The following is a 13,723-nucleotide window of genomic DNA, read 5'->3' on the forward strand; positions in this document are numbered from 1 at the left end:
CTTCTGCTAGCAGCCTTCAGATGAAGATGTAGAACTCTCAGTTCCTCCTGCACCATGCCTGCCTAGATGCTGCCATGCTCCCACCTTGATGATATTGGATTGAACCTCTGAACCTGTAAGCCAGCCCCAATTCAATGTTGTCCTTATAAGACTTGCCTTGATCGTGGTGTCTGTTCACAGCAGTAAACCCTAAGACAGGTTCTAATGCTTTGATTTCGTCTGGAACCTGCTTGTTCAAACCCTGAAGGTCCTGGTCCCCAGTTGATCAACCAATAAAGATGCCGGTGGCTAACGGTTGGGAAGGGGAGATGGGGAGGGGCCTTTAGATTTGCATGGGCTAGGAACTGGGAAAAATGAGACATTCAATCCTTGGGATCAGTGAACTTGCCAGAGAGCAGCTTCCCAATAAACCTACCTTTAATATAATCCAATCTGGCTGGAACTGGCTCATTTTGCTGGTGAAGAAATAACTTATCATGGAGGTCAAAGGGGAATGAAATCTGGGGAGTTGGTTCTTTCCTTCCACAGAACCAACCCCCAACGGAGTCCTTTCTTGCTGGGTTCCAGGGATCTAACTTAGCTTGTCAGGATTATATAGCAAGCACTATCCCCTGATGAGCTATATTTTGCTGGCTCAGATTTTGTGTGTGTGTATGTGCGTGTATGTGCGTGTGTGTGCGTGTGTGCGTGTGCGTGCATGCATGTGTGAGTTTGCATATGGAGGCTAGAGTGTAATATTCATCTTTTTTCCTCAATCACTTGTCACACTATTTTTATTTTTTAGTTATTTTGTGGAGGCAGGGTCTTACTATGTAGCCCTAACTGTCCTGAAATTCACCACATAGACCAGGCTGGCCTTGAACACACAGAAATTCCACCAGCTTCTGTCCAGATGCTGGAATTAAAGGTGTGTACCAGAGGGCTCTGCTTGGACCCTATTTTCTTGAAGCCGAGTCTTTCAAGGAACCTGGAGCCCACTCATTTGCTCTGGATACTCTAGCTCTGCCCTCCACCCACAAGCTCCAACCCCCACTAGCCTTGGGATTACAAGGCTGCACCATGACATCTAGCATTTTTTAACGTAGGGCTTGGTGAGAAACTCAGGTCTTTGGGCCTGCCTGGCTAAGCCGTCTTCCCAGCACCTATACTTGTAAATTGTTCCTTTAGCACCTGAGGTAGACATGTCCCACCGTGAACATCGCTAACTCCCTTTGGCGTTTTCTGGTGTCATTATCTGTTGCCCCTGCTAGCCTAGCCTCAGGACTCTCCAGCGTCAGCCACCACAGTGCTAGGATGACAGGTGTGTACCAACACACCCAGTTCCCCTGCGTGACTTTCCAGGGTGGTTTGGTACTGAGCCAGCCTTCCTTAAAATTCTCAGTATACTGGCTGAAGTTCCTATAGCTTGCGCTAGGAATAACATGTCTGGGTTCGATGCCTGGGTCTCTGGCAGCCATTTGGACACCAGGAGGAGAGCACATTTGGAAGCTAAGTCTTCTGTGGAGAAAAGAGAATCTGACCCCAGGGCCACCGTGCTTTTCATAGCCACACAGAGTATCATGCTCAGGGCTCTCCCTGACAGTGTTCTGTCCAATTACAACTTAACAATTAGGTTACTTCAGTTCGGGTTTTGTGAGTTGTAGCCAAAATCTGTCTCTTTTTTAAAAAAAGATTTATTTTTTTCTGTATATGAGTACACTGTCGCTGTCTTCAGACACACCGGAAGAGGGCATCAGATCCCATTACAGATGGTTGTGAGCCACCATGTGGTTGCTGGGAATTGAACTCAGGACCTCTGGAAGAGCAGTCTGTGCTCTTCACCGCTGAGTCATTGCTCCAGCCCGCCAAAATCTTTTTTTTTTCCCCTGCCAAAATCTTTAAGTGATATATTGTATAAATAAAATAAGTCCCAGCCCTGAGGGTTATACATCCTTCTATAGCCTACTCTCATGTCCCTTTAAGCCTGGCACTATATTCCATTGAACATATCATCATCATCATCATCACCACCACCATCATCATCATCATTATTATTATTTTATTGCTTACATTGTTTTATTGCCTGGCTCCTGCCTTTGAACTCTCAAGCCTCCTGCTTCAGCTCAGGTTACAGGCATGTGCTACTGGTTGAGTTCGCCTTTTAGAGTAAGCGTTATTATGGTCACCATTTAGGAGACAGAGTCTGAAAGGTAGAGTGACCGTCCAAATGCATTGGTGAAACATGGCCCAGTCACAGGGCACGCCCAGGAAGACTGGCTCCAGAGCCCACGGCTATCAATGCCCAGTAAAAGACATGGTATCACCACAGGAACTACGCTAAGCTGCTTGTCTCATGCCACTTGGATCTCGGCTCATATCCTGGGTCAGTTCCTTGCCTGTTAAGTCACTGAGGGAGATGCTGGCCCATTGCAGGCCTCTTCCCACAGGTACTATGGCCCATAGACACCTGAGGAGAAGGGACTATTTTTTCTCTTGACTAGCAGGTCTTGGGTTAGTTCCTGTCCCCAGGAAAGATAACCCTGAACATATCAGGTTCACTCCTCAGTCCTGGCTACTCTTGCCTCTTCTGGTGCCCACTGGAGCTTGTCACTGTCAAGGGACCAGTCGGTCAGTTTACCTCACTGGCTGAAATGGAGCCCAGGGTTGGAGCCCAGAAGAACTGGATGTGCCAGATGTACTATGCAAGAGAGTGAGATACAGAAGAACAAGAACAAAACAAAACAAAAAGGCATAGAAACCACCACTCTCACAAAGTCAGAAAGCCCAAACGGTCAGAGTCTGAGAAGAAATGGGAGAAAAGATAGGAGGAGAAAATGACTGTGTCAGGGCCCTGAGGAGCGGAGGACACAGGAGCAAAGCGGCTACTCCTCACCTCCCAGTGGAGAGTGTGAGTGGGCTTTCTAGTTGATCTAATCACATGGGGCCCAAAGCCCAGGCCAGGTGTGTCCAGGTCGACAGCTACCTGGGGATGGAGGCGTAATTAGCGTGGGAGGCAGCAGAGAGATGCTGATGCAGATCTGTCCGGGCATCCAGAATGTCCACCTGGTCATCCTCATCCTGGTGGAGCCTGGCAGGGTCGGGATCCGGCAGCAAGATGAGTTCAGTGAGGCCATGGAGGTCAGAAACACGGCGGAAAGTCTGCAACACCAGCACCATGGCAACAAGGCCGAGGAAGAGGTATGCTATAAACATGGGGGAGGGGAGACGGAGAAGTGGCAAGTTGATCGCTCATCTTCCAGCTCAGCCTCCAGGGCAGCAAGGATGTGGTCCTAGAGGTACCTCTCCCTTGGGGCTGCTGGGAGGTTCTCAGAGCCCCTTCAACACCTCGTAGAACAGGGCCATTTCTCTGCCCAACCCCAGCCCCCACTGCCAGCCCGCAGGTGCCCAGCCAGCTCTCCAGCTCACCTGTGACAAGCACCTTGTAGAGGGATCGGTAAGGCTGGCCCGGGGCTTCCCCAGGCACATAGTCCCCCAGGCCAATGGTGGACAGAGAGATGAAGCAGAAATAGAAAGCATCCAGAAAGCTCCAGGCCTCCTCAAGGTAGGCGAAGACCGCAGCCGGGATCAGGAAAAATATAGCCACTATGACCATCAGTAGGGCCACCAGGTGCCAGCGGGCTGCCCGCTGCGGGTGCCAGCCCCAGCGCAGGCTCAGCCAGGACAGGGGTGCGTGGGTGAGCAGCAGTGACAGGCGCTGGGCTGAGGCAGTCAGAAGTAGCATGGTGATAGGCACGCCCAGGAGTGCAAAAACGATGGAGAAGGCTTTGCCTGCATCCGTCAGTGGGGTCGTGTAGCCATAGCCTGTGGGGAGAAGAGTCCTCCTGCACACTGGCCCCTCCACAGCCTGAGGCTAACCTCCGCTCAACCCTACAGCTCCCCCACTCCACATCCTCCCTGATTTCAATCGTGACACCTCCATCCAAGAGCTGTGATTTCTTCTGATGCCCAGGGAAAATCCCACAAATAAACCCTCTGGACCTGCTTTGAGTTAGTCACATTTAAAAAAAAACTTTACCCCACCAAGTTCTGGGAGATCAAACCCACAGACTGGTGTAGCTAGGTAAGCACTCTATGTGCCCCCAGGCCCCTCACTGGGGAATTCTGGGTAGAGGCCCAACCACTGAGCCACGCCCCCAGCCCCTCACTGGGGAATTCTGGGCAGAGGCTCAACCACTGAGCCACGCCCCCAGCCCCTCACTGGGGGATTCTAGACAGGGGCTCTACCACTGAGACACGCCCCCAGCCCCTCACTGGGGAATTCTGGGTAGAGGCTCAACCACTGAGCCACGCCCCCAGCCCCTCACTGGGGAATTCTGGGCAGGGGCTCAACCACTGAGCCACGCCCCCAGCCCCTCACTGGGGGATTCTAGGCAGGGGCTCTACCACTGAGACACGCCCCCAGCCCCTCACTGGGGAATTTTGGGCAGAGGCTCAACCACTGAGCCACGCCCCCAGCCCCTCACTGGGGAATTCTGGGCAGAGGCTCAACCACTGAGCCACACTCCCAGCCCCTCTCTAGGGGATTCTAGACAGGAGCTGTACCAGAGTCACATCCTGAGCCCCTCACTGGGCATTCTAGGCCATCACTCACATCAGTCACATCACTGAGCCATTCCTGCAGCCCTTGCCTGACACTGTCAAGCTTGGTCATCTCTCTCTCTCTGCCTGCTGTCCCCCTCTGGGCTCTGTCCCCTCTCTGACCAGAGAACTGGAGGTACAGTTAAGCTACCATGAGAGTGCTCAGAACTGAATGTGGTTCCTCTGCCAGGTCAATAAGTGCCCTTAACCACATCCCTTCAGCCCAAGCATCAGACTCCTGCGTGCTGAGATGACCCATGTGAGCCACCATACCCAGCCTTATCATTCACCCAGTCACCCTTTCCTGTGTCCAGCACCAAGCAATCCTCTTCATCTTGGTGTTTTATTTCACTAATCTTCTGTGACTGACCTTGCAGTGTGCTGTTTTGATATATTTAAGTGTTGAGTTCTTTTAGGACACATGTGCACGCATGCATGCGCGCGCACACACACACACACACACACTACACACACCACGTCCCTTACTAGTGATTTCTCTGAGGAATCTCTACTAATGACTAAGTCAAGCCCCAGGTTCCCCTGGTGTATTCTAGGCAGGTGTTGAACCCCAAGGCTTCTTTTTTAAGACAGCATCTCATTAAATCTTCCAGGCAGGCTTTGAAATTGGGATTCCTCCTTCTTTAGCCTTCCGGTAGCTGAGAATGAAGCCACCAGGCCTGGCCACAGCATGTTTTTTTTTTTTTTTTTTTTTTTTTTTTTTTTTTTTGCATGCTAAGCTATATGAACCAGCTCTAAGACAGCACTTCCCTGTTCCCACTGACTCTGCAGGCTGGCTTTCAGAACTGACCTCAAAAGTCCTACTCAGCTTGATGGAACCAAAAATCTCAGAGGACCAGAACACAGGGAACAGAACAAGAGCCCTGTGTTCCGGATTTGAAATCAGAAGTGCCACCCACAGTAGTAGAAGGGATCAGATGTATCCACAAGTTCCATCAGGACCAATGTACCTGGTATAGACCATTTCACCGAAAGTCAATGTTAGAGCCACTTGGCCTTCTATTTCCCCAGCTGTGAAGATGGGCTTAGGAGGCTGGAGAGATGGCTCAGTGGCTAAGAGCACTGACTGCTCTTCCAGAGGTCCTGAGTGCAATTCCCAGCAACCACATGGTGGCTCACAACCATCTGTAATGTACTACTCACATAAAATAAATAAGTAAGTCTTAAAAAAAAAAGAAAAGAAAAAGAAAGAAAAGACTCCTTAGCTACTGAATCGTAGAACTGTATCTCCACTTCCTCTCTGTTGGCAATTTTACCAATGTTATTTGCTTTCGTTGTTTTGTTTTGAGACAGGGTCTCACTACATATTCCTGGTTGGATTGGAACTCACTATGTAGTCCAGGCTGGCCTTGAACTTTTAACAATCCCAGAGTGCTAGAACTAAAAGCAGGTGCCACAATGTTCTGTATTATCCTAGCTATGTGATTATGTCCAAGTTGGCCAAGCTTCTTAGCTGTATAGTCAGAAAGACAGACAGACAGACAGACAGACAGACAGACAGACAATAAGTGGCAGCTACCACACAAGGCTATGGTTATGGCATTGCCTGAATTGTAACCCGGATGTGGTGAGTTCCTGCCACGCTTTGGCTGAGACATTGTGATCTTGGTTCACAGTTGAGGTGCAGCTGTGCAGATGCTCAGCCGGGCTATGTCTGTTGCACCTCTGACCCCCCCTCACCTGTCACCCGTCAGAAGTGAGAAATCTGAGAGGAGATGTTAGGGCTGTGACCCATGGAAGTCCAGCCCGGGAGCAGGTCAAGCCGGATCAGGGAGCTTGAGGAAAGCTAGCCCCAGGGGAGACTGGTTCATTGTTTTCTTTGAAGAGACACCCAGCTGTTGCCAAGGACCTCAGTTTGCTGGTCACATGCCATGAGCACCCCAAATGGGGGACAAAGCCACCCACAGTCCTTTAACCAGCTCAGTGTGGCTCAGCCTCCTCCCTGTTTCAAGTCCCCAAAGGAAGTCACCTCAGGGAGATGGAGGGTTGAAGAGCAGCAGAATCTGACCTCCAAGCCAGCGGTGGGGTTTCCCAGGTCTGTGGTCTGAGGACACAAGGGACTTTCTGAGAAGAGTTTCCCAGGGTTCTTAAGTACCGGGGATGCAAGTAGGGGTGGGTCCTACCTGGGCCTCAAAGAAAGCTCTGCAGGGCGCTAATATTTGTGTGTAGGTGGTGCTTTTTTATTTTATTTGCACACACGCACGTGTGTGTGTGGTGCGTGAATGTGTGTGCATAGGTGTGCACAGAGGTCAGAGGAGACTTGCCAATCTCTGACCCAGTGCTGGTGTGGCCATACTCAGCATCTCCATGAGCACTGGGATTTTGAATCCAGTTTCTCATAGGCACCTCCCCCCATGGCTTCTCCTTCGTCCTGTTTTGTCTTGTAGAGACAGGGTCTCACACAGTTCTGGCTGATCCTCTTGCTTCTACCTCCTGAGGACTGAGGTATCCCACCATGCCCAGCTGGGGAGTCCATATCCTTAAATCAAGACCGGGGTCCTGGTTTAAAGTGAGGCCTTGGGGGCTGGAGGGATGGCTCAGTGGTTAAGAGCACTGACTGCTCTTCCAGAGGTCCTGAGTTCAAATCCCAGCAACCACATGGTGGCTCATAACCATCTGTAATGGGTGTGTTGGAAGACAGCTACAGTGTACTCATATATAATAAATAAATAAATAAATAAATCTTTAAAAAATATAAAAAAAAATAGTGAGACCTTGGGGTCCTGGTTCCAGAGGAGGTACCAGCAGATATCATCTGGGATGTGTAAGTTCTCATGCAGCCAGAGCTCTCAAACCCAGGATATCTGAAGGAAGGAGGTAGACATTGCTAAGGTCCTTTCTGGCTGTCAAGTGGAGCGAGTAATACTTTTGGGGGGTGGGGTTCTGTCATAGAGGGCCCTGAATGTCCCAGGTTGAGAGAATGTCATGTCTCAGGCTGGGGCAGGGCTGGGTGGCAAGGGGATTCTCAGCTGTGGGGTGTGGAGGAGTTCCAGCCCCAGGACACCCCCTGTTTGTGAAATCCTCAGTGAGCCTGCTGGTCACCTGGGTAGCATAGTGACAATTTTGGAATCTTGTTGTTGGTTTTGTTTTGTTTTTTTTTTAAACACAGGAAAAAAGTGGGGGTAAAGAGATGGTTCAGAGGTTAGGAGCACTGGCTGTTCTTCCAGAGGTCCTGAGTTCAATTCCCAGCAACCACATGGTGGCTCACAACCGTCTGTAATGGAATGTATTGGAATCCGATGCCCTCTTTGGTATATCTGAAGAGCAACAGTGTACTCATATAAATTTTATATATATATATATGTGTGTGTGTGTGTGTGTGTGTGTGTGTGTGTATGTAAAGTCTGACTCTAGCACACAGTACTGAAAATTATACTGTCGTAGATGAACTCAAGAACAATGGGTACTAAGGCTGCAGGGGACTCTAGAACATTCTGAAAGTCAATCTAACCAACACAGGAAGTGGAGGCACTGGGCCTTCTGTCTAGTAGGAGCTACAGCCTTTAAACAGAGCTTCCAGAAGGAAAGCAAGCTCTTTCTGAAGTCCGGGGTGAGGGTGGGGTTAGGTGGAGTGGGGTGGACCTGTTTAAAAAAAAGGAAAATCGCTTCTCGGCCTTTTGGCTAAGATCAAGTGTAAAAAAAAGGAAAGAAAAAATCCACAAAGATATTATAAGAATATGTTTTTGTTTTAATCCTAGGTGTGGGACATGAGGCTGCTTTGGACAGTCCACAGCAGCTGACTACCATTTGCCTCGTTCCCTCGCAGGGGCTGCAGACAGTTTCTGCAATTGTGTCATCTGGAATTCTGGGACCTTTTAAAAGGGCGTATGTAATGCTAGAGCCCTGAGGCCATGCTGGGCTGTTTGTTGGTCACTGTTGGCTGTGGTGTGCAAAAGAAACAAGAAGTTAGATCAAACGTGCCCCCAAGGAACTTGACTTCCTAATCAGCAAAAAGTCTAACAATAACATTGCCCCTTTCTGACCCTTGACCTTATTCAGAGATCTCTTCCCTTTATCCTTTTCTTTTTGCCCTTATCAGGGGTTGAAAGGGTGGGGGGAAAAAACCCACGAAGTAGCAAAAGACAGCTACGTGGTAGGAAAGAGCAGATAGAGAGAATTTGTTTGGATTATGTGCTGGGGCGAGGATTGGTTCTCACTGAGTAGGATCCCTGTCTGGAGAAGGAATAGGATTCCCATTCATGAGTTTAGGCGTTTTGTGTTTTGAGGTACTAATGATTGAACTCAGGACCTCACACACGCTAGGCGAATGTTCTACCGCTGAGCTACACCTCATCCCTCCTCGACTGAGTTTAAAGAGACCCTCATGAAAAGGGTGAGAGGTTTAACCAGAAGTGGTTTGGGGTAGGAGTCTCAACTTTGAGGACTTCAAGCTGGACAGCGATGGTTCTTCCGTGAGAACACTCTTCTGGTTTGTTCCTTTCTTACACCCAGCTGTTGGGTGTAAGGTCCGAGAACCCTAAGTCCAGAGTGGAAGAACATTGAGACGGTCCCAACAACCCAGGGGAGGTGGAAAGATGGGAGGAGCCCTGTATTAGAGTGGGAAATGCTGGAGCAGGAAGGGGAAATAGGAACTTTCAGTCTGGAGCTCTTGCTGGAGAGTTCCCAAGGCTGAAGGGATCCTAGAAATGGCCTCAGGTCTGGCTAAAGTCTCTTCCTAGAAGACAGGCCTCCAGTAATGGTGCCCTGGGATTACTGACTAGCATGCATGAAGGCCTGAGTTCAATTCACAGTTCACTGGGTCATTGAGTTCAGGAAGAAGCTAAAGTGGGTTGTTCCAGGAAGGACCTACCTGGAGCCAGGAGACAAGACTGGAAAGAGATGGTGCGCCAGCCCTATTGTAACACAACCCCTGAGGTTAGACCCCCAAGGAAAGTCCTCGGCCCCTGCTGATCATCTAGGATAATCCTAGGGTTAAGACAAGAGTGAGCCAAGCCTGGTGACACCCGTAATCTCAGCATTTAGGAGACTGAGGCAGAAGGATGAAATTCCAAACCAGCCTTCGCCTAAAGGGAGATGCTATCTCAAAACCAAACAAAAAGGCACCAGAAGGGATGCTATCTGAGAAAGTATTATGAAGGGAGTCTCTCTACTCCCAGAGAACTGGGGTGTGTAGTACCTGAGAGGGGCAGCTCGACTTGCACGACTTGCACGAGGACTCTCCAAATCGAACAGCTGCAGCCAGTGCGGGTCAGTTGAGAATGGAGGTTGTTCCTAGAGGATCACCCGGCCCCGGGACTATTGGGATGAAGGTGTATGTTGAGGGACCTGGACGCTGGCCGGGAAGTGGATGATGGACGGCGCTCACTTACCCACGGTGGTGACTAGCGTGCTGGCGAAGAAGAGCGCCGAGGCAAAGTCCCACGCGGGGTCCGAAGCGTTGGCGGGTCCCGATGCGTTGGCCAGCACTGCGCGCCCCAGCCGTCCTGCCGCCAGCACCCGCTCCACGAAGGCGTCCAGGGCGTGAGCCGCCACGCACGGGCTGTGCCGCAGCAGCTGCTCCCGCAGCGTCCCCAGCTCTGCCCGCAGCCGGGCTTCGTGCGGCCGCTCCAGCCGCGCCACAAGCAGCGCGCCGAGCGCCAGGTACCCGGCGTAGGCGACCAGGGCGCTAGCCAGGAGCGCGCCCCGCCGCATAGTGCCCCTGCAGCCCCGCCGCCCGCTGACGTGGCCCCCGCCGGCCCACCGCCCGCGGTCCGCTTTTAGTTCCGGGAGCTTCAGGCGCGGCCACCGACGCCCCGAAGAGGAAGAAGAAAAGGAAAAAGGGGGAGGAGCGGGGCTGGCGGAACGCCCTGCCACTGGGAAACTGAGGCACGCCCAAACACCTGGTGTGTAGGAACAGGGACACCGGAGGGTGGAGTTCGACGCTCCGGGATCCGGGAGACAAATGGGATGGGGAGGGTGGCCGAGCCCTTTCTTGCCCGTCGTTCCTGTGGGAGTCGTGACTTCTTAACTCAGAACTGAAACTCTCCTCTGAAGTGGGAGTTTTCTGTCTGTAATCTTAACCACCCGGGAGGCTGAAGCAGGATCGGGTGCGAGTTCAGGGCAACCAGGGACAGAGCGAGACAGGCCTCTGGTGATCAGGCCTTAAAACACTTGTCTGACAACATCTGTACCCGGTCTTTGCCTGAGGCACTAGGATGTGGGATAAGTTGTGGGTGGGCGGGAGGGGGAGACGATTTCAGAATAATTGACCAGGAGTGTGTGTATGTGTGTGTGGGGGAATTGTTGGAAGGATTCTGTCTCAATAAATAAACAAAATATAACTTACTTTCATGGTGGCGCACCCCTTTTTCCAGCACTCAGGAGGCAGAGACAGATATATTTCTGAGTTCAAACCAGCCTGGTGTACATAGTAAATTCCAAGGCTACATAATAGGACTCAGTCTCAAAACAAAACAAAACAAAACAAAACAAAACCTATAAAACAAATGCAAAAGATGAACAAATAAACTTCCGGTGTGGTTGTGGTGACTTACACACAATACCCTTAACATCTGAGAAACAATCTGGGCCGTCACGGACTCCAGGCCAACCTGGGCTACCTAGTGAATCCATCCATGTCTCGAACAGGTACTGTGGAGTGGCTGGAGAGATAGCTAAGTGATTAAGGGTATTAGCTGCTTCTACAGACGACCTCCCTCGGTCCCACACATCCCCAGTGCTCACCTGGTAACTAACAACTGTCTGTAACTCCAGTTTCAAGGGACTCCAGAGAATCCAATGCCCTCTTCTGTCCTCCTGGGAAGTCAGGCCAACACAGAGTGCACAGACATAGGTAGGCAAAACACCCCTAGGCATAGAAATAAATAAGCTAATATATTTATATATAAAACCAGGGTAGGGATTCCTACCCTGATAGATCCCTTCTACCCAGGAAGCTGAGATGTTCCTACATACATTTGAAATTTTAAAGGTGGAGGAGTTGGGCATAGCCCTGTCTCAAAACAAAACAAAACAAAAACCAACAAGAGGCAGGGGCAGGGGCAGGGGCAGGGGCAGGGGCAGGGGCAGGGGCAGGGGCAGGGGCAGGGGCAGGGGCAGGGGCAGGGGCAGGGGCAGGGGCAGGGGCAGGGGCAGGGGCAGGGGCAGGGGCAGGGGCAGGGGCAGGGGCAGAGGGCTCTCTCTGAGAGGCCAGCTTGCTTGACAGAGGGAGTCCCAGGTCAGCCAAGGTTACAAAGTGAGACATTGTCTCAATATTAAATTTTCTCCTGTGGGTTGCCCCACACCCCTCTCTGGCCTGAACTTAGAGCTCTCTTACAGCTGTATAGGGCAGACCAGAATCCTCCCCACAACTAGACCACAGCTCAGATACATGCAACAGGCTCTATTTATAAAACTGTGGTAATTCTTGGGACAGAGCCCAATTTAGGGCTGGCAATCTCTAGGAAGAGATGCCTGATAATAAAAACAGCAACAATAGTTACAATGTCCCAGCGAGGGCTTAGTCAGGCCCTGTCTGTGTACATATGCCCTTTTATGGAGGCCTTCACTCTCCCACAGGATTCCCAATAAACGAAGGGGAAAATTAAAGCTTACCGCAGAATGCAGGAACCGGTCAGATGGGTCAGCGGCTAAAGACACTTCTTGTCTCTGTAGGTGCGGCAGTACTGCACCCAAACCCACTTACCTCTACGTATTCACACACACACGCACGCACACGCACGCGCACACGCACACACACACGCACACGCACACGCACACGCACGCACGCACACACACGCACACGTACACGCACGCACGCACACGCACGCACGCACACGCACAGGCGCACGCACACGCACGCACACGCACGCACGCACGCACACGCACGCACACGCACACGCATGCACGCACGCACGCACACACACATAAACAAACACAAACACACACCACGCCTAAGGACCTGAGATCAATATCCCTGGGACATGTTGAAGGTGAGAACTGACTCCTATAAGTATCCTCAGACCTCCATAGGCAAATGGTCACTCTCATGCCCACACTTACACACACATATGCACGCACACACAACAAACACATACACAATGGAGTAAAAGGCAGACGTAATAGTAGTGCGTGTCTGTAAGGGCTCGGGAGAGAGAGGCAAGAGAATTGGAAGTTCGAGGCCATCCTCAGGTACATAGTGAGTTCAAAACAGCCTGGATTATGTGAGAATCCTTTCACAAATAAATACAGGAGACAGAACAGACAGGTATGGTGGCGCTCACTTCTTATCCTAGCAGTAAAAGGAGAGAGAGGCAGGAGAATGACAGATGTCGCAGGTCAGCAGGTAAGTGCACTTGCTACTCTTCCTGAGGACTGGAGGTTCAGTTCCCAGCCTCAAGGGGCAGCTCACACCCATCAGTAACTCATTTTCCAGAGGATCCGGTGCCCTCTTCTGGCTTCTGAAGGCACATATGTGGTACACTTGCAGGCAAACTATCTATCCATCCATACAGACAAACATGTATGGTATCTTTTCTGAAAAAATTAAAAGCAGAAAAGAACAAATATTTTCGAGTTCGCATCATTCATGCCACATGGCTCACAACGCCCTATTAACTCCAGTTCCAGGGGCTCTAACGCCCTCTTCTGGCCGCTGTAAGAACTACACCCGAGTGCACCGCCGCCCCCCCCACTCATACCCACATAGCTTAAAAAATAATAATAATTTTTAAGTTGAGTTTTAACCTAGTGGTGGTGTTGCACACCTTTAATCCCAGTATTCAGGGAGGCAGAGGCAGGCGGATCTCTGAGTTCAAGGCCAGCCTTTACTCTTATCACACCATTGCTATACCACCACCACACTGCTTTTTTTCCCTAAATTTATTTTTATTTCATGTGCAGTGGTAATTTGCCTGCATGCATATCTGTGTGAGGCTGTTGGAGCTTCTAGAACTGGAGCCATAGACAATTGTGAGCTGCCATGTGGGTGCTGGGAATTGAACCCAGGTCATCTGGAAGAGCAGTCAGTGCTCTTAACTGCTGGACTGCTGAGCCATCTCTCCAGCCCCCCCCCCCTTTTTTTTTGAAGCAAGGTTTCTATGTGCAGTCCTGGCTGTCCTGGAACTTGTTCTGTAAATCGAACTCAGAGATCTACCTGCTTCTGTTTCACAACTGTTGGGTTTAAAGG

General features: G+C 50.7%; 1 protein-coding gene and 1 pseudogene across 6 annotated transcripts; one reads left to right on the forward strand and one right to left on the reverse strand.

Moving 5' to 3' along the window:
- Positions 1–1,655: 1,655 nt before the first annotated feature.
- Positions 1,656–10,287, reverse strand: Kcnk6 (potassium two pore domain channel subfamily K member 6). Of its 6 annotated transcripts, none has more exons than XM_087574846.1 (4): positions 9,927–10,287; positions 9,734–9,789; positions 3,406–3,801; positions 1,656–3,182 (listed from the first exon to the last, which is right to left on the reverse strand). In XM_087574846.1, the coding sequence occupies exons 3-4, from the start codon at positions 3,719–3,721 to the stop codon at positions 2,959–2,961; spliced, it is 540 nt and encodes a 179-aa protein (XP_087430972.1). In that variant the 5' UTR covers positions 3,722–3,801; positions 9,734–9,789; positions 9,927–10,287; the 3' UTR covers positions 1,656–2,958.
- Positions 8,198–8,341, forward strand: LOC147996778 (U2 spliceosomal RNA; annotated as a pseudogene).
- Positions 10,288–13,723: the final 3,436 nt, after the last annotated feature.

The sequence above is a fragment of the Rattus norvegicus genome, chromosome 1 (assembly GCF_021556685.1).
Source record: "Rattus norvegicus strain SHRSP/BbbUtx chromosome 1, alternate assembly SHRSP_T2T, whole genome shotgun sequence".
Taxonomy (NCBI): domain Eukaryota; kingdom Metazoa; phylum Chordata; class Mammalia; order Rodentia; family Muridae; genus Rattus; species Rattus norvegicus.